Source organism: Lampetra planeri, chromosome 3, assembly GCF_965212315.1.
Source record: "Lampetra planeri chromosome 3, kcLamPlan1.2.h2, whole genome shotgun sequence".
NCBI lineage: Eukaryota > Metazoa > Chordata > Hyperoartia > Petromyzontiformes > Petromyzontidae > Lampetra > Lampetra planeri.
The window spans coordinates 19,765,975-19,793,316 of NC_136109.1; the positions used below are offsets into that span (position 1 = coordinate 19,765,975).

General features: G+C 50.0%; 1 protein-coding gene across 1 annotated transcript; it reads left to right on the top strand.

The window, feature by feature from the left end:
* On the top strand, positions 1-26,924 carry LOC144740062 (tissue factor-like). Its single transcript, XM_078622947.1, has 7 exons — positions 1-218; positions 14,335-14,422; positions 14,818-14,938; positions 15,496-15,686; positions 17,682-17,860; positions 25,746-25,905; positions 26,467-26,924. The coding sequence occupies exons 2-7, from the start codon at positions 14,353-14,355 to the stop codon at positions 26,631-26,633; spliced, it is 888 nt and encodes a 295-aa protein (XP_078479073.1). The 5' UTR covers positions 1-218; positions 14,335-14,352; the 3' UTR covers positions 26,634-26,924.
* The last annotated feature ends 418 nt before the right edge of the window (positions 26,925-27,342 follow it).

The following is a 27,342-nucleotide window of genomic DNA, read 5'->3' on the forward strand; positions in this document are numbered from 1 at the left end:
AGGGGAGAGTGAGGAGAGTGAGGGGGTGGAGAGTGAGGAGAGTGAAGGGGTGGAGTGTGTGGAGAGTGAGGGGGTGGAGAGTGAGGAGAGAGGGAGGGAGGAGTGTGTGGAGAGTGAGGGGAGAGTGAGCTCATATAACGAGTTACAGTGAAGTCGTCTTCTTATTTCCGCATACCCTGGGCTCCTCCTCGAGTGCATGTCGGCGGAGGCGAGCTGAGGTGAGCTCTCTCCTTCCCCGTGTCCACGTGTCTCCCTCTACCCACGTGTCTCCCTGTACCCTCGCGTCTCCCTGCCTGTCTGTGTCTGTGTGTGTGTGTCTGCGTGTCTGTCTGTGTGTGTGTGTCTGCCTGTGTCTGTCTGCTGTGTGTCAAGCCACGGTCTTTGCACGCGTGCGTGCGTGCGTGTCTCTCTCTCTGCCTGTGTGTGTGTTCCTACCTGCACGCCTCACCGTCGTTGTCTGCGTGCGTGTGGTGCTGTCTGTGTGTGTGTCTGTCTGTGTGTCTGTGCGTGTGTGTGTGTCTGTGTGTCTGTGTCTGTCTGTCTGTCTGTGTGTCTGTCTGTGTGTGTGTCTGCGTGTCTGTGTCTGTCTGTGTGTCTGTCTGTGTGTGTGTCTGTGTGTTTCTGTCTGTGTGTGTATCTGTCTGTGTGTGTCTGTCTGTGTGTGTGTCTGCGTGTCTGTGTCTGTCTGTGTGTCTGTCTGTGTGTGTGTCTGTGTCTGTCTGTCTGTGTGTCTGTCTGTGTGTGTGTCTGTCTGTGTCTGTCTGTGTGTGTCTGTCTGTGTAGCTGTCTGTCTGTGTCTGTGTGTCTGTGTGTGTGTGTCTGTCTGTGTGTGGGGAGCGGCGGTGTAGCGGTTTAGCGCTACGCTGTGAACCCGGTGACCCGAGTTCGATTCCCGCTCACGGCCACCAACACCACCGGCGACGATTGTCTGAACCGGTCCCGGGCCTCCCCCCTAGGTCGACTCAGCCTCAAATGAGTACCTGGTGCGGTGTCTAGTAAACATCGCCACTGGGGGGGAGACAAAGGCGGTCGGGCGTGGTGCTGGTCACCCACCCCCTCGTGTGCCACAGTGTCAGTGACCTTCATTGCTGCTGCTACTCGCTAACAGCACTTGCCCCAACAGTCTGTTACAGGCTACACGGGGGATCTTTGTCTTTATGGTGCTGTCTGCGTGCCTGCTCTTTGTCCCCCCCCCTTGTGCATCTTCCCGTCTGTGTGTGTGTGTCTGTGTGTGTCTGTCTGTGTGTGTGTGTGTCTGTGTGTCTGTGTGTGTGTCTGTGTGTGTGTCTGTGTGTGTGTCTGTGTGTGTGTCTGTGTGTGTCTGTGTGTGTGTATGTGTGTGTCTGTGTGTCTGTGTGTGTGTCTGTGTGTGTGTCTGTGTGTGTGTCTGTGTGTCTGTCTGTGTGTGTGTCTGTGTGTGTCTCTGTGTGTGTCTGTGTGTGTGTCTGTGTGTGTCTGTGTGTGTGTCTGTGTGTCTGTCTGTGTGTGTCTGTCTGTGTGTGTCTGTGTGTGTGTATGTGTGTGTCTGTGTGTGTCTGTGTGTCTGTGTGTGTGTCTGTGTGTCTGTGTTTGTGTCTGTGTGTGTGTACACGTGCATCTGTTTGTTTCTGCATGGATAGATCTATATATATGACAATAAAAACCTGCATATGCAGCCTATGCTCCTGTACAGTGTCCATATCACATACGTTGTTTGACTGCTGGGGGAGAGCTCCTGCGTGTGTGTGTGTCTTCGTTTGCTCAAGTGGATTGTTGTTTATTGTTGTACAACAAGTTTATTGTTGTACAGTCACGTGCGAGAGTTGTGTCTGTGGACGTGGGGAGCGGTGGTGTCGTGGTTTAGCGCTACGAACCCAGCGACCCGAGTTCGATTCCTCCGCTCACGGCCACCAACACCACAGAGCATCTGAACCGGTCCTGGACCTGTCCCTAGGTAGACTCGGCCTCAAATGAGTATCTGGTGCGGTGTGTGTGTGTGGAGTAAAACATCGCTACTGGGGAGACAAAGGGGGCCGGGCGTGGTGTTGCCCACCCACCCCCATCGTGTACCGTGCCGGTCTTCACAGGCGCTCGCTAACAGCACTTGCCCCACCAGTCTGTCAGGGGCTACACGGGGGTTCTTTGTCTTTGCGTGCACGTGCTGCACCAAAGTGACTTTGATGGAGCGACGTTCCTTTCGTTTGTTCCTTTCGGATGTGTTGGTGGTGGTCACAACCCCACGGCAGGCGAATTACTCGGTTAGGGGCGACGATGTATTGTATACCCACGTGGCTTTGCCGCAAGAACCAAAGAGTTAGGGGCGACGATGATTGTGGTGGTGGTGATTGTGGTGGTGGTGATTGTGGTGGTGGTGATTGTGGTGGTGGTGGTGGTGGTGATTGTGGTGGTGGTGGTGGCGGTGGTGATTGTGGTGGTGGTGGTGGTGGCGGTGGTGGTGGCGGTGGTGATTGTGGTGGTGGTGGTGGCGGTGGTGATTGTGGTGGTGGTGATTGTGGTGGTGGTGATTGTGGTGGTGGTGATTGTGGTGGTGGTGGTGGTGATTGTGGTGGTGGTGGTGGTGGTGGCGGTGGTGATTGTGGTGGTGGCGGTGGTGGTGGCGGTGGTGATTGTGGTGGCAGTGGTGGTGGCGGTGGTGATTGTGGTGGTGGTGGCGGTGGTGGTGGCGGTGGTGGTGGTGGCGGTGGTGATTGTGGTGGTGGTGGTGATTGTGGTGGTGGTGGCGGTGGTGATTGTGGTGGTGGTGGTGGCGGTGGTGATTGTGGTGGTGGTGGTGGCGGTGGTGATTGTGGTGGTGGCGGTGGTGGTGGCGGTGGTGATTGTGGTGGTGGTGGTGGCAGTGGTGGTGGCGGTGGTGATTGTGGTGGTGGTGGCGGTGGTGGTGGCGGTGGTGATTGTGGTGGTGGTGGCGGTGGTGATTGTGGTGGTGGCGGTGGTGATTGTGGTGGCGGCGGTGGTGATTGTGGCGGTGGTAGTGGTGGTGGCTTTGGGCAGCATTGGGACCAGCGACCACCACGAGCCACCCACCCACCCCCCTCTGGGCTGTCCGCAGTGCTGCTGCTCCGTGTGCGTTGGAACCAACCACAACCCAGAAGCTCAGACGGGGCACGGTTATCGCCTTTCGCGACCAATATCATTCATCATGAAGAGTGGGGGGGGGGGGTGTAGATCGCATTTATACTTTAGCGTGTCTAACCACCACCACCACCACCCATCACCACCCATCACCACCACCACCAACAACGAACCTTGACTATGATCCGGGAGCTCCTCTAGGCCACGCGGCATGTTGAGACCCCAACAAACAAGAGACCACGCGTCGTTTTACCCTTTACACATAAAGTCTCAGTTTAAGCATAGGTTGAACTCTTGCTTCGTTATCGAACATCATTGGAATGTACACGATTCGCTCCGTCAAGGTTATCGATATGTTGTGTGTGTGGCGTGAAGGGGGAGCGGTGGGCGTAGTGGTTAGCGCGCTGCGCTACGAATTCTCACGGCCACCAACACCATCGGTGACGATTATCTGAACCGGTCCGGGAGCTCGCCTAAGTCGACTCAGCCTCAAATGAGTACCTGGTGCGGTGTGTAAAACATCGCCACTGGGGAGACAAAGGCGGCCGGGCGTGCGTGCTGGTCACCCATCACCTCGCGTGCCAGTGCCGGCCTTCATAGGTGCTCGCTAACAGCACTTGCCCCAGCAGTCTGTTACAGTCTATTACAGGCTATACGGGGGATCTTTGTCTATAGTGTGAAGAGGGGAGCGGTGGGCGTAGTGGTTAGCGCCGCTGGGCGACGAACCAGGCGACTCGAGTTCGCCATGTGAGGGAGACAAAGGCGGCCGGGCGTGGTGTTGGCCACCCAACCACCTCGTGTGCCACGGAGCCGGCCTTCACAGGTGCTCGCTAACAGCACTTGCTTCCCCCAAAAGCTCTTAGGGCTGTAGTTAGTCGTGGGGGGGGGGTCATCGTCTCTTGTGTCCGGTATAACAGTATCTCGATTTGTCTCTATAATTATTATTAATGTTCACCGACAACCGTGGTCTCAATCAGCTGCTAGTCGAGGACTTGCCCCCCCCACCCACCCACGCCGTGCAGGTCGTCGGGTTTATTTGACCATACTTCACCCCGCTGGTCAACGTAGGTACGTCTCAAATGTCAGTCGGGGGCACACAACTCCTCCATAGACAGGACCGGCAAACGCCTCCGATTGGCACGGTATGGCTACGTACGGCGCGAAAGAAGTCCAACAGACTGGGGCAGCGGTCCACGTGGCCAAGCAGCAGCAGCAGCAGCATCAGAAGCGGCCGCCTGCGATGTTCAGGATGTTGCCACCCCTTGGGGTGGGGGGGTGGGGGTGTGGGGGGGGTGGTGGGGGGGGGGTCCCTGGGGGGGTCCCATTCATCACGGTTCATCTGTCGCACCTGCGTGCTCCTCCTCCCGCACATCCTGCCAGAGCCGCCACCACCGGCAGACGCGTCGCCTCGTCGTCTTTGCCGCCACGAGGTGCGTGCACCTAGCCTGGCACAAAGCGACGCGGTGGGGAGGTGGTGAGGCCGTCACCGCCAGCTTAGAGGCGAATGCTGTTTTATCGTTTAGACGGTGGTACTGTGTGTATGTGCTGTGTGTTGTGCCGTCCAGGTGTGTGCGTGCGTGTGAGTGCCTGGTGTGTAAACATCGACACTAGGGGAGACAAAGGCGGCCGGGCGTGGTGTTGGCCACCCACCCCTTCGTGTGCCTTGCCGGCCTTCATAGGTCCTCGCTAACAGCACTTGCCCCTACAGTCTGTTACAGGCCATACGGGGGATCTTTGTCTTGGGTGCGTGCGTGAGTGACATCTGGAGTGGTGGTGCCGCGGTTAGCGCTACGAACCTGGCGATCAGAGTTCGATTCCCGCTCAAGGCCAACATCGCCGGTGGCGATTATCTGAACAGGTCCTGGGTCTCACCTCGGTCGGCTCGGCCTGAAATGATTGCCCGGTGCGGTGTCTGTCAGGTGGCCGGGTGGCCGGGCGTTGGCCACCCGTCACCCTCGTGTGCCTTGCCGGCCTTCATATCCGCTCGCGAACAGCACTTGCCCCAATAGGCTACATGGGGGATCTTTGTATGTATGTTTGTATGTATGCGTGAGTGATAGTACAGCATGACAGGTCAGTCCGCATATGTTTGGCCTGGAGCCACCTCTAGGTTTACTCGGCCCTAAAACGAAAATTTTGTCGTGTTCATGCGCCTTTTTGGTGGTGGCGATGGCAGTGATGATGTGGTGGTGATAGCAGTGATGACGGTGATGGTGTTTATCACGGTGATGAAGATTGTATTTATAATGATGGTGGTGGTGATGACGATTGTGGTGGTGATACTGTAATGACGATACTGTTGGTGCCGATAACGATTATTGTAATAGATACAATTATGATTATGGGGCTTTTAGAGGTCACAGATATCAACACTTGGGAAGGGAAACACGAGCGGCTGTGCGTGTTCGGCACGCTGTCATCCCCACCGTCACATACCCAAAACTCATAGGCGCTCCCTCTATAACACCCAGCAAGCAATGCATGTTGCGTGGGCTTGCGTCTGCATATCACACGTGAACATAACGCTGGCTACGTCGCTCCTCGTGTAACAATGCCCTGTGGTTAAATGCAGGTCGGCTAAATAAAACTCATCTGCTACGTCAACAGCGATGTGCCCACCGCCCGCTCGCCTCTTGAGTTTCGTGTACACTTGCCAACCACTGCCCTCTGTGTGTTGTCAAATCGTTTGCAATGATCTATCCACTGCTGGATGAAGGCATCTGTTCACCTCTTCGTCGTCATCCGCCACGGTCATGTAATGCCCCAGGGCGCCGCAGTGGCGAGATGTTAACTACCCCGCCTGGTGTACAGGAGGTCGTGGGTTTGATCCCTGACGCCTGCTGCTGTATATTGGGAGTTTGCATGTCTCTTTCTCCACGGTCGCGTGAATTTTTCTCCGGGTCCTGCGGATGTTGCCTCCACATTTAAAAACACGTGTTGAGAGTATTTCGCTGCTATAAATTTCCACGTGATAAGCCACTTCATTGGGCTGCCATTGGTGACCAGGTCGCTTCTAAAAAAAATCGAAATAGCTCCGTGGGCCTTACCTGGTAAAATAAAAAATGTAGAAAGTAAAATACAGCCGCAGTAATGAGCAGGGCAGGTGCTGAAATCGAGCCGTGAACCTTTGCAACAAACAGCCAATCGCGTTACTGCTTGGCCATGTCACCCCCGATTTTCGGATTGATCAGACAAAGTGACTCCACAAGAAGCTATATAATTTCCACGCATCTTCATGATAAAATTTTAAAAAATGGTTTGCTTTATAGTTTAGTTTATTACGAAAATCTCATTACTCCCATCTCTGCGTTGGCCATCCACACTGTTGAGTGTGTTCCCCTCCCTTGGTGGTGCCATGCTGTGACCAGTCACGAGCACCGACCATCATCATCATCTCTTCTATCTTCTAGTGCTGTGTTCTTTCTTAACCCAATATACTTTTTGAACAGTCATCGAGGTGTCTTAACTACACGTGGATAAAGGTGGGGGTTTTTTTTGCATCAAGTAAAATTAAATAACAAATTAATCATCAACTTATGGGCCATCCCAAATGATGTATTTCAGCAGAAAACTCTGGACCGGTCTCAACTTCTCTTGAGTTTCACCGGCAGGTTGTGGCATGTAAAATGCCGTCGAGTTGCTTGGTTTTGTATGCCAGCATTTGTGTGCCGCTGGTGGCAATTCGCGTGTTGTGTGGCAGCGTTATACAAATGTTTTCAACGACCAAAAATTGCATAATGCCGCCCATTGTTAAACGATTGAATCTTGCATAGTGACTGGATCATTCTATTCACAAATGTTACCGGTGAGGCATTCATCAGCAGCCATCAACAATCCACTGTGGGATGAAAGCATTCCCCTTGTGGTGTCGGTGTCTTAAACGTGTTGTAAAATGCTCGTATGGTAGGGGCAGGAGGCCTTAATGAACTCCTTAAACGTGTTGTAAAATGCTCGTATGGTAGGTGCAGGAGGCCTTAATGAACTCCATATGTACGATAGACCTTCAGCGAACTTGAACAGCATTTACTGTGCATCGTACTGAACAAGGGAATCATGTTTCTGAGGGTGGAGTGGCAGGGACAGTGGTTAGCGCAATGTGCTATGAACCCAGACCTGAGTAAAAATATTATTTGTAATGATCTTTCAACACAACACACATCTCCAGAAGGCCAATAAGCTGATATGGATGACAATTATTTTCTTTTATTATTTTCAGTTCAGAGATAGGCTTATTTATGAGGCTATTATGACACTAAGTATCAGATTGCTGTCGTTCAACTGCGTAATTTTCGACGCATTGCACTGTAAAGTACATTTTTCCAGGCAATCTTCCCAAAAAACAATCATTTACTGTTTTGGCTGTGGCGTGCAACATTTTACATCAATCATTAACACTGCCCGGTGCCGGAAAACTCGCCGTGAAGCTGGGCATGATTCTTGCCAAGTGGAAGGAGGCGTGTTGAGAAGAGCAAGGGGAGGTGAGGATGGATGGAGCTTTGGTTGGGACGCCGTAGCTCCAGCTGGTTTTCTGAGCGGCAAGACGGACGACGGTCCTTGGCGTGGAAACGCAGGAGGAGCGATTTGTAAAAAGGTGGGAAAGGCAGCATTGGGGGAGGGAGGTTGCGGTGGTGAATCCTACGTAGTTTTGTAGGCAATCAAATGGCAGTGCTTTTTTTATGCACAATATTTTGAAATGCCATAGACTATGAAGCTCAATTAGTCTAAAGAGCAAGATAAAAACAGGTTGTAGCAACCATACAATATATCAGAGACCTGGGTCGCTGCCACCTCGGCAGCAGAGTGAGTGGCTGCTATGATAAACATCGAGTAAAGGGGGAGTCTTGTTGCTGTTCGCAAAGCGGGCAGGAATGTTTTTTTTTGTAAGAGTTATTAAAACATTACAGTATATCTCGCTACTAACACCATGGTTGTTAGGGAGTATTCGCTTGACTCGGTGGTTTCACGGCCAGCCACATTTGTCTCCCTGGTGCTGACATTGAAACCAGTGCACCAGGAGTCCTTCACTCATTAGGAGGTGGGGGGCCCAAGACCGGTTCAGATGTCACTCGCCACTGATGCGAGCCCAGGTCGCGGAGTTCACAGCGCAGTGCAATGACGACCACCGACATAAACAGCAACATCAGTGGTGGTAGCAATAACATCAGCAGCAGCAGCAAAGTAGCTATAACAACATCACCAGTAGCAGCAACAAGTGAAGTGTTGGCTTGGCTCGGTGGTTTGCCCACAATGTTATGGTCCCGGCAGTCTGATTTACGTTCCAGGCCATGGCTAAGATCAGTGGTGAGTCATCCAATCTGAACCAGTCTTGAAGCCCCCCCCCTCCCCACCCATCGAGCTGCACTGGCCTCCGTGGTGAAGTATGGTCACAAAATGACTTGGCGTGTAACTGACTCGGCCTTCACTCAGCAGTGGCTTGACAAAGGGTTTGTACATCGATGTTATTTTTTAAAAATACTGTACGTACTATTATGAATCAATGTGGACCATTCATTGAAACCAGTCTTGAACGGTCACCGTAGACTCACAATGACACAGACTGAACAAAATGTGAAAACTGCATTTACCCGAGGGCTTGTATTTATAAATTTACAGCGCATGTTGGAAACGAACATGAGTAATAATCCTAATAATACTACACGCAAACGTCGATATTTAGGCGGCCAAAACACGAACCGTTGTGTCCCCTGACCCCTGCATGGGGTCAGGGGACACGGCTATCAGTGCGGCCCCTGAAGGCCCCTGTGATGGACACTCGTGAACTAGAACTGTGGTTGCGAGGCACAGCCCGTGAAGCATCATTGCATCAAGGTACCCCAACGATTCGTGTGCATTGTCTCTTGTCAAGTTTACAAAAACCCAAGGCGCTTGCTGACATCTAAACACCAGTCTCCCATAGCACGCTGTCGCCCATTGATCAACGCGTCTCACATCTGTGTTTCCCGTAATTCCAATTACGCGTATCTCCATGCTTCTTTCAACTCTTTTTCAGCTTAGTTTTTATCTTTTCTTTTCAAGTACCCAAGATTCTGATCCATATCAGGGCAACAGGCACTGATTGAAATCTCTCCTCTCCAGGCGGACTGGGTGCGTTGCTTTTCATTATTTCAGTTTTCCAAAAGTACTCCCAGCGTTTTCTCGCTCACCTAATTTTAGTCATCGTTGTGATCCTGGTCCACCTTCGGTACCTGCCCTAGGTAATAATGTCCTGATGTATTTTCCAGTTCTATCCCTTCCAACAACGATTGCCTCTTATCAAACACGTGCCACGTGTCTTTAGTTTTGCTGCTCGTGTTTATTTTGAGTCCAACATTGCGGACCGCCAATTAAAGTCTGCAGTTATTTCCTGTAGAGGTTTTTTTTCATTCGTTGCCACGACTATATATGTTGACGCATGCTTTCCCGTGAGGGTCGACTCAAAAATGCAAGCATTCCCATACCATGCACAGTTTCCCTCCAACACTGCTCTCACGATGCAATCCCCTGGTGACTTGATAATTTCTAGCGATTCAGTCACAAGACTCAGATTGTCGGGAATGGTAGTGCCTCATCATGGATGCAGCTCATTATGTACTACGCATCCGAAACGCAACATGATAAGCGATGCGTTTAATGTGTCATGAGCTTAACAATCAATATTAATTGACTGATGCATCGTTACATCCCTAGCACCTATCACGTCCTCTCTCTACCCTGGATCCATGAACCCCTTCATGATCGCACTTGAGCTGTGTATGGCTATATATGTGTGTATATCCTTTGGGGCAAATGCTGTTAGCGAGCACCTATAAAGGCCGGCACGGCACATGAGGGGGTGGGTGGCCAGCACCACGCCTGGCCGCCTTTGTCTCCCTCGTGATGATGTGTCCACACCACACGAGGTACTCATTTGAGGCTGAGTCGACCTATGGGAGGCCCAGGACTGGTTCAGGTAATCGTCACTGGTGTTGGTGGGTGTGAGCAGGTAAGGAACTCGGCCGCTGGGTTTGTAGTGCAGCACGCGAACCACTGCACTACCGCTCTGGATGATCGGCATTGTCAGCCGTGATCATCGACTCACTGTCAGATGAGGCCTTCCCAAATCATTGCCCGTCCCTCGCATTTTCGTGATTCAACAATTCACCCGGGTCCTGCGCGTATTTATCTTGAGTCCAACTAAGCAGCCTTCTTTCTTAAGTCCTCCGGTCATTTCCTTGAAGGTCATTTCCATTGGTTGTTATGAGCGAATATAACAAGGTTGATAACTTTTTCATTTTTGTTAAATGCCTTTAATTTCTCAACTCCGATGTTTGCAAAATATCTTTGATTGTCGCCATGAGTAACTTTGGCAAGAGCGTGTCACCTTACCGGACTCCCCTCCTGGTAGGGGTCGTGTTACTCTCTTCATGCAATTTCGATCGACCTGTTCTTGTATTTTGAAACATCGAAATGTTATCGAAATGTTCTTTTTTTTACACTTTCGTTTGTGAGACCTAGGATGACTAATACATTCCAGTGAGTCAAATGCCCTTTGATTGTCCACAAAGCGAGTTATAATAATAGTTTATACGCATTAGTCTGTTGATTGACAGTGCTTGTATGTATGATAGTACGTGTAAGTATAAAACATTTGATAAGTGTGTGTAGCGGTTTGCCTGCTGTGCTACGATCTCGGGGTCCCGAGTTAGATTCCCGCTCATGGCCAACACCAGTGACGATTATCTGAACCAGTCCTGGTGCTCTCCTAGGTCGATTCAGCCTCAAATGAGTACCTGGTGCGGTGTGTACACATGGCCACGAGAGAGACAAAGGCGGCCGGGCATGACGTTGGCCACCTACCCCTCGTGTGCTGTGCCAGTCTTTATAGGTGCTCGCTAACAGCACTTGCCTTCAACGTCTGTTAAAGCAACACAGGGTATCTTTGTCTTTGTACAAACACCAACAAACTTCGTTACCATGGACAGCCCACTTGAGGTCAGATCTCGAGTTGATCTGAAGTGGCTTATCCTCAAATTACGAACAACTCCAGTTGTTTAACGAAAGTAACACTTCCATGATTTCCTGAATTTCTCGATTTTCCACTTGGGAGTGGGGCAGGTCGGTGCCGGGATGTTATGTTCCCCCTAGGCCTCCATTCTGGTGTAGAATTCAGGCCAAGTCCGAGGAGCGAAATCGTGCGAGAAAATTGGGGCTCCTGCCAGAATTGGCAGCCAAATGGCATTGCCACAACCATGGAAACACAAGGAGGGAAGGGAGGGAAAATTGCAGCGCTCACTCAAGTTGTATGCTTCACTAAAACAAAATATAAGACGTGTGCATATACGTGTGTGTCTAGATGTTTGTCAGTAAGTGTGTGCTGTCAGAATGAGAATCTTTATTTCGACTGGAGAGTTCCGATTAGTTATGAAGCTCTTTTTCACAGATGTTCGGTAGGGGCGGGTCAGAAAGTTACAACAACAACAAACAAAACAACAACCGATAGGTGAGAAAAGTGTAGGAAAGGTAAGAAAGCCACGAAAGATAAATAAAACAAAGTATGTAAATACAAATTACAATCCCTCGATAAAATTGGATGCAAAAAATGTAATTCTAGATTTGAAGCTTTCGTGACTGCAAGGATTCATACTCTTAGTTCTTTCGGTTAAGTCACGTAGGTAAAAAATGAAATAAAAATGTATAAGTGATTTTATTATTATTTTATTTTTATTAATTTTAATTAAATTTTTTACCTACGTGACTTTACCGAAAGAACTAAGAGTATGTAAAAAAAGTAACTTTTGATACACGGGTAAGGAGCAAAGTTAAAATTGGCATTTGCTAACGGGGTTGTATCCGGCACTAATCTTTTGCCTCGGGATATTTTTTGGAAGGAAGATTCACGATGTTAAGGGAGGAAACGAGGTTTGTTCCAAAACGTTGGTGCTGCAACGACAAAGGCTTCGTCGCCTACTCCAATTCGCGTTCTTGGATTTGTGCACTGCACGTGCGTATATGTATGTATGTTTGATTCCCGTCTGCGATGTGTAAGCGTCGCAACTGGGGAGACAAATGCGGTCGAGCGTGGTGCTGACCACTCACCCGCTTGTGTGCTGTCCCCGCCTTCACAAGTGCTTGCTAACAGCACTTAGCCCAAAAGTCGGTTAAGGCTATATGGAGGATCTTTGTCTTTGTATATTTGTATGGTATGTACTTGTTGACATCAATGTGTGTGTATGGAAAGCAGTGTTTTTCGCACTGCACGGTGTTCCCTGGTGACCGAGGTTCGATTCCCAGCCACAGGCAAAATCAGTGGCAAGTAAGAGCTGAATATGTCTAGATCATCCCTTAGGTCGACTCAGCCTTAAATCAGTAACTACTATGGTGTGTGAACATCAACACTGGGGAGACAAAGACGGCTAAGTGTGATGTTGGCCACACCACCAATTTGTGCACCTTAATAAGTGCTTCTTGTACATTTTAATAGGTGCTCGCTAACAGCACTTCAGTCTTTAAGAAAACAATTGAGATCTATGAGTCTGTGTGTGACCTTGCCATCCATCTCCATTAGCCGGACAGGGAGTGGGGTTCAAAGTCCCATTGGGAGTTCTCGTTACGTAACCTCGTGCAGCCATGAGATTCTTAGGATTCCTTGGCTCATAAAGCCAGACGAAGGCTCTTTTAGGTTCATTTTTTATTTTACTTGAATAGTATCAGTAGCTCATAGAGGCAGACTTTGGCTCCCTGAGGTTCTGTGTCAATGGCTCATAGATATGGGAAAATACTGTCTTAGGGTTGTTGTTTTTTTACGTATGAATCACCGTCGATGCTCTGTGCTCATCCCAACTGAGGTTATTTATGGACCAAGCTCCACTAGGAATGCTATAACCCATTAAATCATTGCAATCAATCTTTTGGATATGTAATTCCTGTAAGCGCTGTTGGGTTTTGTACATGTTTCTTTTCCCCGAATATAGCTTAGGAATATCTCTGAACAAGGAGGTTATTTAAAAATGAATTGTTACTTTCGAAAATGTAATATGAAGATGATACACTGATCCTCATCATTGGAATGTGGAATGTCCACTACTGACCCAAGTCTTCCAACAGAATTAAGTGCCACCCCAAACTTGTTTGGGCAGGGAGATATTTTAACTTGACCCTCACTGTTGAACACAGGACTACCTAGGTCCTGTCATAGAAATATGGAATGTCAGTAACTCAATGCCACCCATTAGAAACGTGCGTTGAGGGCATTTGGCTACTGCTATGAGTTTGCACATGATAAGCCACTTCATTGAGCTATCATTTGCGGCTAGGTCACTTCTGAAAAAGAGCTATACAGCTCAATGGGCCTTACCTGGTAAAATGAAAAAAGTTGAGATTAGTTTAATGAGGGGTTCAAGCCCTGGGGCTGGGTGTCTCTCAGGGTGTCCATAATGGCTGTGTCAGTGTCACTGAGCTGGCGCCGCTGAATGTCTGGCTTTGCAGCCCTGTGTTTTTAGTGACTCGCGTGGGCTTCATGATGTCAGGACATTCATTGTGTGGCCTTTTCGCAAAGCCAGAATCTTGCTGGGTCCCCGTGGTGTAATCCCTAGTCCTGTGAATCTCTCGGTCTCTCAGCAGGTTCATAATTGTCCAGGTACTTGAGTATAATACACCAATTCACTTCCAACGTCCCTCAGCGAATGTATTAACCATCACGATTTGCATCTCTACTTTACTCTACAGTATCGCATGTGCATCATCTGCCTTTCTTGTTCGTCTTTGTACTGTACGCTACATCTATCTTGTGTAATTATGCAACTCGTTTGCTTTGTCTCTTTTGTATTGTCTCTGTTATTCTGTATAGTCTGTACTGCCTGTCTTATCTGTTCTATCTAATTTGTTTGTATGTGTTTGTACCTGCCTGGATTGCACAGTCGTTCTCATTTGCACTGTCTCCTCTGTGCTGTCTGGCATGTTTGTATAAGTCTCGTTTGTATCTTTTGTCTCGTGGGCACTGTCTGCCTCGTTATTTTGTCTCGTGTCTAATGTTGGTCTCCTCTACAGCCTTGATTTTCTGTCACATAGTTGTGATTATCATAACAAATGCATTCGAACCCAGGATCTCAGCGGTCACCTCCGAGCCACGCAGCCACCTCCTAAGAATGGATGCTCATGGAAGGACCGTTTTAATTTAATTTCGAATGGATCATTCGTTAAGATTTGAATGGACGTCTCCCTTAACGTTTTAATCGAAACTCTCGTTACCCACGCAGCGCTGAGTGATGTTGCCGTCTGCCCCAGGTGAGCGGGAGGAGGGGGATGGAGTCTGTGACGACGCGCGTTGCTGTCACGTGGTTGCTGCTCATGGCGTGCGCCCCTCCTGGCTCAGGTGCTGCCTTAATAGGCGCTCGCTAACAAGACCGCGGCACAGCAGTCTACCTTGCACTGTATGGGGGGGTTCTTAATAGACACTGGCTAACAATATCTGGATATCCATAGCGCCTAAACTAATTTCAGCATTGACATGTGATGTATATTGTGGTCTTAGTTACCAGAAAGGGACTGTAGGGGCGGCTGGGGGAGTGGGGATCAGTGGTCTTGGTACTAAAAAGGTTGAGAACCACTGCTGTAATACAACCCTAACCGTAACCTATTCCCCTAACCTATAACACTGACTACTAACCCACAACCCTAACCATGACCAACAGCCTTAACCATATCCCTAATGCTGACTTGTAGTTTTTCGCCATACCCCTGACCTAGACTCTAACTTTCACACTGCAGGTTCTGGGTCTCCCCCGGTCCCCACAAACCTCTCCTTTGTCTCCGTCAACTTCAAGACGCTGCTGGAGTGGCAAGTGGAGGACACGGGCATCCCCGTCACGTTCGACGTGGAGCTATTGGGGTGAGGAGGTGACACTCTCCTCTGTGCAGTGGGGAGCGGTGGTGTAGTGGTCAGTGCCCTGCGATAAGAGCCCGGCGACCCGAGTTCGATTCTTGCTCACGGCCAACACCAGTGACGATTATCTGAACCAGTCCTGGGCCTCCCCGAGGTCGACTCAACCTTTCATAGGTGCTCACTAACAGCACTTACCTGAACAGTATATTAAGGCTATACGGGACATCTTAGTTTTTTTGGAGTGTAGTGGTTAGCACACTGCAATATGAGCCCGGCGACTCGAGTTCGATTCCCACTCACGGCCAACATCAGTGACGAATATCTAAACCAGTCATTGACCTTCACTTGGTCGACTCAGCCTTAAATACGTATTTTTTGGTGCATTTGTGTGAACATCACCGCTGGGGAGACAAAGGTGGTCATACACCTGTGCTCACTAACAGCACTTGACCTCAAAGCCTGTGTAGGCTTGACAGCGGGGGGGGGGGGAGTCTTTGTATCTTTTGTGAGTGTTCGTGCGTGTGCACACATCTAATGCCTGTGTGTGTGTGTGTGCACGTCAGTGCAACGTGGCCGACCTGGAAGCAGAAGGCAGAGTGCACGGACTCGATAGAAACGACCTGTGACCTCACGAGCATCATGGCCGACCCGCGCTTGTCATACCGTGCTCGTGTGCGTGCCATCCCGGGCGGTTCCAGCGCAGTGCACACCGTACCCTGGGTCATGTCGCCCTCCTTCGTGCCCTACGACGACAGTACGGTGATACCACGGCATTCCATAGCATACCACAGACATAGGATGACTGTACAATGATATCGCAGTTTCATGATAGCAGGTGCATTAGACAATTTCACACCTGTTACACAGGTTTAGCAGGTGTACAATGAGATCACGGGTACTTTCGATTAGCATGGTTGGCTACATACAGTGCTAAATACGATTTACATACCAAAACCCACCATTCGACTCTAAGTGACGGTGACGTCACGATGGCGCCTATGCCAGGCCAGGCGCACTTTGAGGCCACGTGAAGTGTCGAAGGCTCGCTGACCGGTTTCGAGACACACCCAGGTGCCATGGGTTGGCTGACTGGAAGATGCACGAGCAATACCCCCTACTGTGCCAACTTTCTGTATTTTAGCCGCCCGGCACTCCGCTCGTTGTTGTGAGCGTCGCTCCTCTGCCCTCCGTTGTTGCTGGAGGGCATCTGCCTCCAACTGCCCAGTAGCAGCGTACTTCCCGAGCCTCCTCCATAGAGGCCGATCTTGACACTGGTACCAGTCGTCGGCAAGTCCACTCAGCTCCACATCCTCCCGTACCGCATCAGTCCATCTCTTCTCCAGCCCATGTTGTGCCCGTTTAGCCCCCTCTATGTGGCCAAACTGAAGCTGCTTGGGCATGCGGTGGCTGAGCATGCGGCTACATGGCCCAGCCAACGCAGCCTTGCCTGCCGGAGGAGCTCACTGATGGGAATATGTCCAGATCTTTCAAGGATTTGTGAGTTCCTCACACAATCCAGCCGGGTTAAACCCAGGATGGATTATAGGCAGGCCTGCTTGAATGTTTCTAACCGGAAAAGATGTGCCATTAGAGGGGTCCACGTTTCACAAGCATAGAGAAGGCAGGGCATGACTGTGGCTGAGAAGACCCAAAGCTTCGTGCGGACCGACACACCAGATAGCTTCCACACAGCGTTACGCAGCCGATGAAAAGATAATGCGGCCTGACTGATTCGGAGTGAGACCTCTGCTGTCAAACCGGAGCTAGTCATAAGCAGAATGCCCAGGTATGGGAACTCTCCACTCTCTCCACGACTGCTCCATCACCAATGGGGAGCTGAGGGGGTGGAGTGTTTGGTGGCACAAAATACCCAGGCAGTTGCTTAGTTTTGGTGGAGCTGATGGTAAGACCCCACCACTTAGTGGCACCAGCAGCACCTCCAACTCCTCCTCTGAGTGAGCAGCAATCACCAGATCATCAGCACACATAACATGGTGACGAATAGGCAGCCATCCCTCAACCACACCCATGCATCGATCAGCCTCCCATTGTATCTGTACCAGATGGAAATTCCCCCGGTACAGCCATGGAAAGCTTCTCGAACTACATGGTCAAAGATGATGTAGAATAATGTGGAAGCCAGAGGACATCCCTGTCGCACCTCAATGTGAACAGGGAATGGCTCCGACTCCATAAAGTTCTACATACACACACATACATAGAGGCATGTCAATCATGGTCCCACACGCACACCAGTCACAGCGGTTCCGTCGTCTTGGGCGTAACATCACGACTGTGCTGGTCATGGGGCGGTAGGCTTACCGCACTTGGCAAAACTAACAAACGGGACACAAAACACTGCCTTACCCACATGTCTCCATATCTCTGCGCTGATGGCATCATCTACAAATGTGTTTGTGCACTGGAACCCGTGTCTCCGTGTCCTCGTGTCCCTATGTCCCCTTGATCCTGAGTCTTCCTCTTCCGATGCCCCTGTGCCCCTTTGATCCCGTGTCTTGCTGTCCCCATGTCCCTGTGTCCCCTTGATCCTGTGTTTCCGTGTCCCCATGTCCCATGTCCCTTTGATTGCGTGTCTTGCTGTCCCCATGTCCCTGTGTCCCCTTGATCCTGTGTGTCCGTGTCCCCATGTCCCATGTCCCTTTGATCGCGTGTCTTGCTGTCCCCATGTCCCTGTGTCCCCTTGATCCTGTGTTTCCGTGTCCTCATGTCTACATGTCTCCACGAGCAGCTGAGCTTGGGAAGCCACAGTTCGAGGCAGTCGGGCGGAATGGGAGCATCCAGCTGAAGGTTGCAGACCTGATCACGCCCTACTTCAACATTGACGGCAGCCACAAGACCATGGGCGACATCTACACGGGAGACCTCCACTACCACCTCACCTACTGGAAAGACGGCAGCAGCGGACGGGTGGGTGGGTGCACGAGGGAGTGTATGGGTGAGTGGGTGGGGGAGTGGGTGAGTGGGTGGGGGAGTGGGTGAGTGGGTGGGGGAGTGGGTGAGTGGGTGGGGGAGTGGGTGAGTGGGTGGGGGAGTGGGTGAGTGGGTGGGGGAGTGGGTGAGTGGGTGGGGGAGTGGGTGAGTGGGTGGGGGAGTGGGTGAGTGGGTGGGGGAGTGGGTGAGTGGGTGGGGGAGTGGGTGAGTGGGTGGGGGAGTGGGTGAGTGAGCAAAACAGTGAAAGGGTGGGTAAGAAAGTGTGTGGGTAAGTGAGTGGATGAGCGGGTGGTTGAATGGGTGAATGAGTAAATTATAGAGTGGGTTGATGGGCGAGTTGGGTGAGTGTGTAAGAGCGATAATGGGTGGATGGGTTGTATGAGTGGACAATGAAGTGAATGGATGGGTCGGTGAGGAAGTGGGTAGAGGGAGTGAATGAGTGTGCGTGAGCAAGAGAGTGAATGGGTGGGTGAGTGACTAAGGCAGGTACTAAAGACTGCAAGAAATAAGCACTGAACTCTCCAATCACATTATGAAACATGTGAGACCAAATTCAGGGCCCAATCACAGCAATCAGCAACTCGAGGACGGACACTGCAGGCCCAGGCTAGTCCAGCTTGAGAGGTAGCCTGGGCCTGCTTTGAAAGAAGACTTTCAAATACCTTTTGGTGGCCACACAAACAAACAGCTCAGTCACTTCTTCATATCAAGTGGCTGAGCGCGAATGTTCATTTGAATCATTATTATCACAGTGCTGTTCATCAAGTTGAACGTGTTCCCCTCCATTACCCGACTGGTGTGGCTATGATGCATGCAGTTACAGGTAACTGTGGTTGCGGGTCGTTTTGAAGTGGTAGGCCTCATCTGCCTGCGGGCCGCACGAAATGAAGTAATGATCGATAGGTTCCCTGCCCCGCTTTAAGCTAATACTGAGAGGTAGGTGTTTCTGTCAGATCTGGAATCCGTGGCTTAAAACCCCCCACCAATAAATGTGTAAACACATTTTACCCAAAGAATTACCGAGTCACAGTAATCTGGGGAACAAATCCTGCAAGTTTCATCAGTGCCTGAAGACTGTCCGTGCTTACCACACGCGCATAGTGTAATGCGTAACAGTCAAACACCAAACTTGCCACACCTCCAAGCATATTTTACACCCTACAAAAAGATAGAGATGCCCTGTGTACCCTGACGGCTGTGAATTATTATGAAGTTGTCCAGAGAAAGTTGCGGCAAGCAGACGCGCATCGTTGCTAACGGCTGTGCATGCATTATTTTGTCGCAAGTGGTGTTAGCGAGCACCTAATGAAGGCTGACACGGCGCACGAGGGGGGTGGATTGGCCAAAATCACCCCCGTCCACCTGTTTCTCCCCAGTGCTGATGTTTGCATGCCACAGCAGATACTCCTTTAAGGCTGAGTGAACCTAGGGGAGGCCCAGATTCGATTAAGATATATTTTTCGTAATGTTAGCCATGCCCGGGTGACCAGGTTCGTAGCATGATACGGTAACCATTAGACCGCCATATTTATACCCTCATAATGAGCTTCCTTTATTTCTGTCAGGTTCCGCTGAACAAATTTCTGCCAGAGGTGTCTTTGTGTAGCCAGTCGCTGCTTCGCTCATTCTCAATCCTTTCCTTCTCACACTTTATGGCTCCATCTATCTGCCTGGATTTATGTTTTTCATCGACACCTGTTTAATTCAACTTTTATTGTGTGCAACATTGCCAAGTACCACATCCTGTGTTTGGGCTCCTTCTCGTAATGCATACAAACCACTGTATTGTCATTTATTTGGTGTCTTGAAACGTTTACACTCTACGCACACTCACAAACATATCCACCAGTGACACAGGCCAGACACACACATTCCTGAGCCCGCCGGAGAGAATGGCCTGCACGGTTGTAACTGCAAACCGGGAGAGGTCGAAACATCCGGATCGACAGTAAAGCAAGGGATTCTTTTCTTTCCCCGCAATTTGTGAGTCGCTCTTAAAGAAACTGGTCATAAATTTCGATTTAAAAACTTTCGTGACTGCAGGGATTCATCTTATTGGTTCTTTCGGTAAAGTCACGTAGAAGGGAAATCATAAAATAATAAAAATAAAACGTAATAAAATACAATTCTCACGACGTTTCGGCCACAACGCAAGCAGCCGTCCTCAGGTGAAGAACAGGTCTGTCGGGAAGACAGCGTCTGAATGAAACACCCCAGGCTTGGAGCATATATTTAAGCTGGGTTGTCAAGGCGCTCTTCCCCCTCCAACCCAGCTTAAATATACGCTCCAAGCCTGGGGTGTTTCATTCAGATGCTGTCTTCCCGACAGACCTGTTCTTCACCTGAGGACGGCTGCTTGCATTGTGGCCGAAACGTCGTGAAAATTGTATTTTATTATGTTTTATTTTTATTATTTTATTATTTCCCTTCTACGTGACTTTACCGAAAGAACCAATAAGATAAACTGGTCATAATCAGAACATGTATTAATACTGGAGGAATACGATGAGCTATAAAGCTCTTTTTCACAGATGTCCAGTAGGGGCACGGGGTCAGAACGAACGGTCGAAGAGGGCGAGCAAAGAGGTAGAACTATTGGGCCCACACGGGACTCCCGTCATAGCCCGAGCCGAGTGGCACGAGGCGTTGGCACCTCATGGCGTCGCCATCTTTTCCACAGAGAAAACCTAGATACGTTTCTTAGCCCAGGGTCTATCACAACTGTCCTCATCATCATCACGATCCAAGGGCAGATAGCCTGTAGGTATCCACTGAAAATTTCGTCATTTATTTCCACTTTCCTGTGTTGTTGTGCCAAAATGCTCAAGTAATAAAAACTGTCCAGTAAGCTATTGTGTAGTTCAACGCAATACCATCAGATCTCGCGAAACATGGACTCCTGGGCGGCAGGGTTTTGCATCGATAACACTTCTTGCCTCGCATAAAGAAGAGCCTTGGTTCATTTCTTGACATGGGTGCCTTTCTGCGTTAAGTTTGTATGGTCTCCCTCTGCATGAGGTTTCCTCTGGCTTCTCCAGTTTCGTCCTATAGCTAAAAACATCCTCTGTGATTGGTGTTAGCCAAACATACTATTCGGTTCAATCTTGATTTGAAGCTTTCGTGACTGCAGGAATCCATACTCTTTGGTTTTTTGGTAAAGTCACGTAGGTATAAAATAAAATAAATCACGACGTTTCGGGCGCAACATAAGCGTCCATCATCAGGTGGGAAAGCATGGTCTGCTGCTGAGGCAGCAGCCCATGATGATGGACACTTATGTTTCGCCCGAAACGTCGTGATTTATTTTATTTTATACCTACGTGACTTTACCGAAAGAACCAAAGAGTATACCATTCGGTGTTTCGATGTCTAGGTGTTGATTTGTATTACTCAAATGCTCTGGCAATACTGGAGCACTCCTCTCATGCAATTAAACCAAATTTGAGTGAATTAATGGGAGAATGAAAGATTGCATGGGTGGATGAGTGGGTTGGTGAGAGAACAGGTAATTGCGTGGGTGAATGAGTGAGTGGTTAGGCAAGTGAATAAGTGAGTGGATGGATGGATGAGCGAGTAGGTAAGTGATTGCGCGTGTGAATAGGTGAGCGAGTGGGCGAGCGGGTGAGCAAGTGAATGAGCGAGCGAGTGAGTGAATGGGCGAGCTGGGCCTGCGTGCAATCGGACGAGTTGGCAAGCGTGTGCGCCTGTATGTGGGGCGAGCGTGGGCAGAGCCTATCCCTGGATTTTCCCAATGTGGTCGATCTATTGACTGCAAAACAGGAGTCGCTGCATTCCTGCGGTCCTCCTCCTCCTGTTGCGCCGGTGTTGTGTTATCTGTTGTGTGAGTTTATCGCGACTCACCTCCGTTGAGGTGGCGGCACCGCCACTCCCTCTTCTGGGGAGCGGCCCCCTCTGCCTACTCATCACGAAGTTTCCTTTGAGGTCTTCGCCGCGCTTCAAGATGCAAAACCACTTAATCGCCTCTGGCCTAGACAGTGATGCTGTCGGCGGCAGCATCATTGTTCAGCATCATCATCAGCAGCATTCCCCATCACCATTGTGCCATCATCAGCAGGAAAGTCGCTACCATCATCCTAGCAGAATGATTCTTGACCTCAGCAGTAGCAGCATCATCATCATCGACATCATCACCCTGAGCAACACTAGCTGCAGGTGAAGTCATCATCGGCTGCAGTAAAAACATCATCATCATCATCATTCACCATCATCACAGTCGTCATCGTCAAAAGAAAATTGCCTCCAAAACAAAGCCACAGGGATCGGCGTCTTTACCCGTCATCCGGTTGCCCTTGCTATGTCTGGTTGCTATGCTCAGCAGGTTCTCTTCGCTATGTCTGGTTGCTATGCTCAGCAGGTTATCTTCGCTATGTCTGGTTGCTATGCTCAGCAGGTTCTCTTCGCTATGTCTGGTTGCTATGCTCAGCAGGTTATCTTCGCTATGTCTGGTTGCTATGCTCAGCAGGTTATCTTCGCTATGTCTGGTTGCTATGCTCAGCAGGTTATCTTTGCTATGTCTGGTTGCTATGCTCACCAGGTTCTCTTCGCTATGTCTGGTTGCTATGCTCAGCAGGTTCTCTTCGCTATGTCTGGTTGCTATGCTCAGCAGGTTCTCTTCGCAATGTCTGGTTGCTATGCTCAACAGGTTCTCTTCGCTATGTCTGGTTGCTATGCTCAGCAGGTTCTCTTCGCTATGTCTGGTTGCTATGCTCAGCAGGTTATCTTCGCTATGTCTGGTTGCTATGCTCAGCAGGTTATCTTCGCTATGTCTGGTTGCTATGCTCACCAGGTTCTCTTCGCTATGTCTGGTTGCTATGCTCAGCAGGTTCTCTTCGCTATGTCTGGTTGCTATGCTCAGCAGGTTCTCTTCGCTATGTCTGGTTGCTATGCTCAGCAGGTTATCTTCGCTATGTCTGGTTGCTATGCTCACCAGGTTCTCTTCGCTATGTCTGGTTGCTATGCTCAGCAGGTTCTCTTCGCTATGTCTGGTTGCTATGCTCAGCAGGTTCTCTTCGCTATGTCTGGTTGCTATGCTCAGCAGGTTCTCTTCGCTATGTCTGGTTGCTATGCTCAGCAGGTTCTCTTCGCTATGTCTGGTTGCTATGCTCAGCAGGTTATCTTCGCTATATCTGGTTGCTATGCTCAGCAGGTTATCTTCGCTATGTCTGGTTGCTATGCTCACCAGGTTCTCTTCGCTATATCTGATTGCTACGGTCATCCGAGTGCCCTTGTTATTTGGTTGCGATGGTGATTGGGTTGTCCTCATCTGGTTATCGAGCCCGTTATCCCTGCACGTGTGTGAGTTTATCTGGTCGCTGGGTAGCTGTTGTTTCCCAACACCCGTGCATGTGAGGAGGTTGTTGACTGGTTGTTGTCTCATCTTGTTATCACTTTCCTTGCCTGTATGATCGTCTGTTTTCAGCCACACGTGCGTAAGAGAGAAGATCATTTTTATATGGGTGTCTGATTAGTCAGCGTCTTGGTTAGTCATCTGGTTACAGAGTCATCTAGTCACTCTGTAATCTGGCTGCTTGATTAACCGTTTTCCCGATCGCCTTTTTGCATGCATTTGTCACGTGCAGAAGGTGTCTGTGTCTCTTGTGGAGCAGCAGTGCGGTGGTAAGCGCATTGTGCTGCGGAACCTGGCTACCCGAGTTCTATTCCTGTTTGTGACCAATAATAGTGGCAAATATATGAGCCAGTCTTGGTCCTCCTCTAGGTCAATTGGGCCTTAAATTAGTCTATGGTGTCGTGTAAATATCAGCACTGAGGAGACAAAGGCAGTCGGGCACGGTGTTGGCTCACTCCCTCATATGCTGTGCCATCAGTCATTGGTGCTCGCCAACAGCACTTGCCCTAACAGTCTATTAAAGACTACACGTGGCGCCTTTGTGTATGAAGAATGGTAGCACTCTGCACTATGAAGCCAGGGACCTGAGCTAATTAGCCACTGCTAATATCAGTGACAACTAGTTGACATCTGAACTAGTACTGGGCCTCCCTGATGTAATCTCAGCCTTAAATGAGTGTCTGATACAGGCATCAATATCAGCACTGGGGAAATGAAGCCACTGGCCACACCACCCCTCGTATCCAGCCGGGCGGTGGTGGCTATGCACGGGGCCTGTAATCCCAGCCCTGTGGAGGCAGCGAGAGTGGTGAAACTGCCTTCCAGTGGGTGCCGAGGTGCCGTACCCTGACTCGCCATCTCCGTTCACAATCCCAGCTGTCTCTGTCCGTTCCCCCTCTTCTCTTGTGCCCAATCACGATTTCATTCTTTCTCGCCTCTAGCCCCCGTGCACTGGAACAGGCTGTCCCTACACACCAAGCAGTCAGCCTCACTGTCTATTTTTCGTTCTTCCCATTAAACACACTCACTTATTACGTGACTTTACCGAAAGACCCAAAGAGTATGAATTCCTGCAGTCACGAAAGCTTTAAATCAAGATTCACTTATTTTCCCTTGCTTGCGCAAACTCCCCTTCTCCCTCCCTTCTCCATCACCAACTCCATCCACTCTTCACAACTTCCCTATCCATTCATCACACTCACTCGTCATTAACCACTCATTGTCGCTTTTATCATCGTTTATTTCGCAGATCATCACATTCATGTACTGCCACCCGTCTCATCAACTCATCTCATCTCTGCTATACAAATAGTTAATTCTTTGTTCGGCGCCTTCATCACGGCGCTATATAAATTTTAAGAAGGATAAGATGGCGGTACAGCAAGTCGATGAATCCCCATCTCTTTCCATCTGTATGGAGATAGAGCGTTGCCCCCTTGCACGCGCGGGTTTTCTCCGGGTGCTCCGGTTTTCTCCCGCACGTATAATAAACGCTCGTCATTAATTGGCTGGAAACATCTAAACATAAAACCAAATGCAGGACCCTCCTGACAAAGAGTCGTATGGCTCACCGTGGCTCTCATGGATAAATAAGTTTAAGTAAATTACAGCTCTTGCTTTAACAGGACTTGCCCGAACATGCGATGTGGGCTATATGGGGGGATCTTTGTGTAGATGTGTGCATGTGTTTATGTTTGTGTGGGAGTGAGACAAAGCACCGGGGCAGGTTTTTTTGTTTTGGATAGTTGTGGGAAAGGAGGGTGGAGGACGTCCCGTATGTACGCACTGTGCTCATGGGCGCAGCTCTGCTTTGTCTTTTAATCGACCGTGGCATACTGTGTGGCATACTGTGTGGCAGCTGCCTCGCCCATCATTCCATACAAAGTCCCGAGTCTTCACCACACTCATGCTGCCTCTTTTCAAATGCTTGCAAAACGTGGACACTGTAAGTGAACACCTGAGCCAGCTCGAAACATTCAGCCGGACCTGCCTGAGATCCATCCTGGGTTCATAATCTGGCTGGATTGTGCGAGGAGCTTACAGAACCTTGACAGATTTGGACACAGTGCCATCGATGAGCTCCGGCAGGCGAGGCTGGGTGTTGTAGCTCACGTTCACAGCCAACACATTCCCAAGCAGCTTGTGTTTGGCCAAACAGGGGGGCATGGCAAGGCTGGAGAAGAGATAGGCTGATGCAGTACAGAAGGCTGTGGAGTTGAGTGAACTTACCGATAACTGATACCAGTAAAATGAAGATCGTCCTCTGTGGAGGAGGCTCCTGAAGGACCGAGCGGCTAAAACACAGCAAGTTTGTACTGTGTGCAGCACAGGCAGTGCATCTGGCAGTCAACTCAGTCAGTAAACCTCTCATACCTGGGTGTGTCCCTTAACCTGCCAGTAAGCCTTCGACACGTGGCCTCAAGGTGCACGTAGCCTGGCACAAGCACCAGAGTAACACAACGGCAGTTGTCGATCTTGTGTCTGTGTGTGTAGAAGGAATACCAGTCGCGCCAGGCCGCCTTCATGCTGACGGGGCTGGATGAGGGCGAGCTGTACTGCTTCCACGTGCAGCTGCTGGTGGACGTTGACAACACTGAGCGCCGTGGGGAGGAGAGTGACGTGAAGTGTGCACGCTCGGGGCTCGCAAAGCCCGGTAGTGCACACACATGCACACACGTACACACATATACAACATAGACAACGTTATCCCGTGTAGCCTTACAGACTGTTGGGGCAAGTGCTGTTAGCGAGCACCTAGTGAAGGCCGGCACGGCACGCGAGGAGGTGAGGGGCCAGCACCAGAACCGGACCTCCTTTGTCTCCCCGTTGACGATGTTTACACATCGCTCCAGGTTCTCATTTGAGGCTGATTTCACACACGCACGTATATGCATATACAACACACGTGCGTGCATCTACCACACTTGTACACGTATACAGCGAGACACACAACGGCGCTTGCACACACACACACACACCACCTCTTTCCTTCACTGCTTGTGCCACCTTCTCCACATCCTTCACGTCATTGATTACATCACCACTTATGTCTCCCATCTTCACTACTTTCCTGTCTCCGTAATACCAAACCTTTACCTCCATCTCCTCCATCCTCCTCTTTCTCAATCTCCCCTTCATTCACTTCCTGACAACCTCCACAACTTCATTATTCTTCCTGTCCCAACTCTCATTCTCCTTCTTTGCTCCCTGTTAGACTACGCGTGGATATTCCTGGTGGCGGCTGGCATCGCTGCCCTCATCATCGGCGTCGCCCTCATCGTCCTCATCGTGTGGCTCTGCCACCACTGCCGCCAGCAACGCAAGTCGGAACGGAACGGGACGGTCGTCTCGTACACGGCTGCCGCCGCCCAGAGGGATTAACCGGGGACTGCCCCCCCCCACCCACCACCTCTGACTGACCCCCCCAAGAAACCAAGCAGGAGCGACTCAAGGACCCATCCAGTGCCCATGCAAGAACACAACAGAGACTGTGAATGCACACACGAGACTGTGAAGGTGTGGATGATGGGGACGACGACGATGATGATGTAATGAATTCTGGTGATGAGGATGATGAAATTTAAGATGATGCCGTTAACAGTGAATGACAATGATGATGAAAGATCATGATCATGATTATAAGATGGTGATGGTAAAGATGATGGAAACGACCATGCAGGTGGCTGCATCGACTCCCTTCAATCACCATAATCAAAAAACCCAAATCCACTCAAATGTAGTCGGAAGACACGTGACATTGGCTCACGTGCAAAGAGATATCTTGATAAAAGTGAACGGCGGTTATTTTCACTGATCAGTGTCCGTGGAAGGGGCACATTTTGTCTCCGAGCTGCCACTGTTCCCACTGGCCCGGGACATGAGACTTTAGTGGGGCTGGTTTTATTAATTTAGGCTGTGGACTGAGTTGTACACTGTACTAAATTTGGGTCTGGGCAAGTGGCTCGCCTTGGCTCTCAGCCGAACATTTGACGTGAGCTTAACGCTAAAACTGACCTAGGTACCGGTTGTGCATGCGCATGTGTGCTGTACATGCATGTGTACAGGTCTTTGTGGGGTGTATTTACAGTAA

Bases quoted from the DNA above. Each gene is read 5' to 3' on its own strand.
- LOC144740062 (XM_078622947.1), top strand. From the start codon at position 14,353: ATGGAGTCTGTGACGACGCGCGTTGCTGTCACGTGGTTGCTGCTCATG. The intron at 14,423-14,817 runs GTGCTGCCTTAA...TTCACACTGCAG, and splicing joins GTGCGCCCCTCCTGGCTCAG to GTTCTGGGTCTCCCCCGGTC. The intron at 15,687-17,681 runs GTACGGTGATAC...CTCCACGAGCAG, and splicing joins CTTCGTGCCCTACGACGACA to CTGAGCTTGGGAAGCCACAG.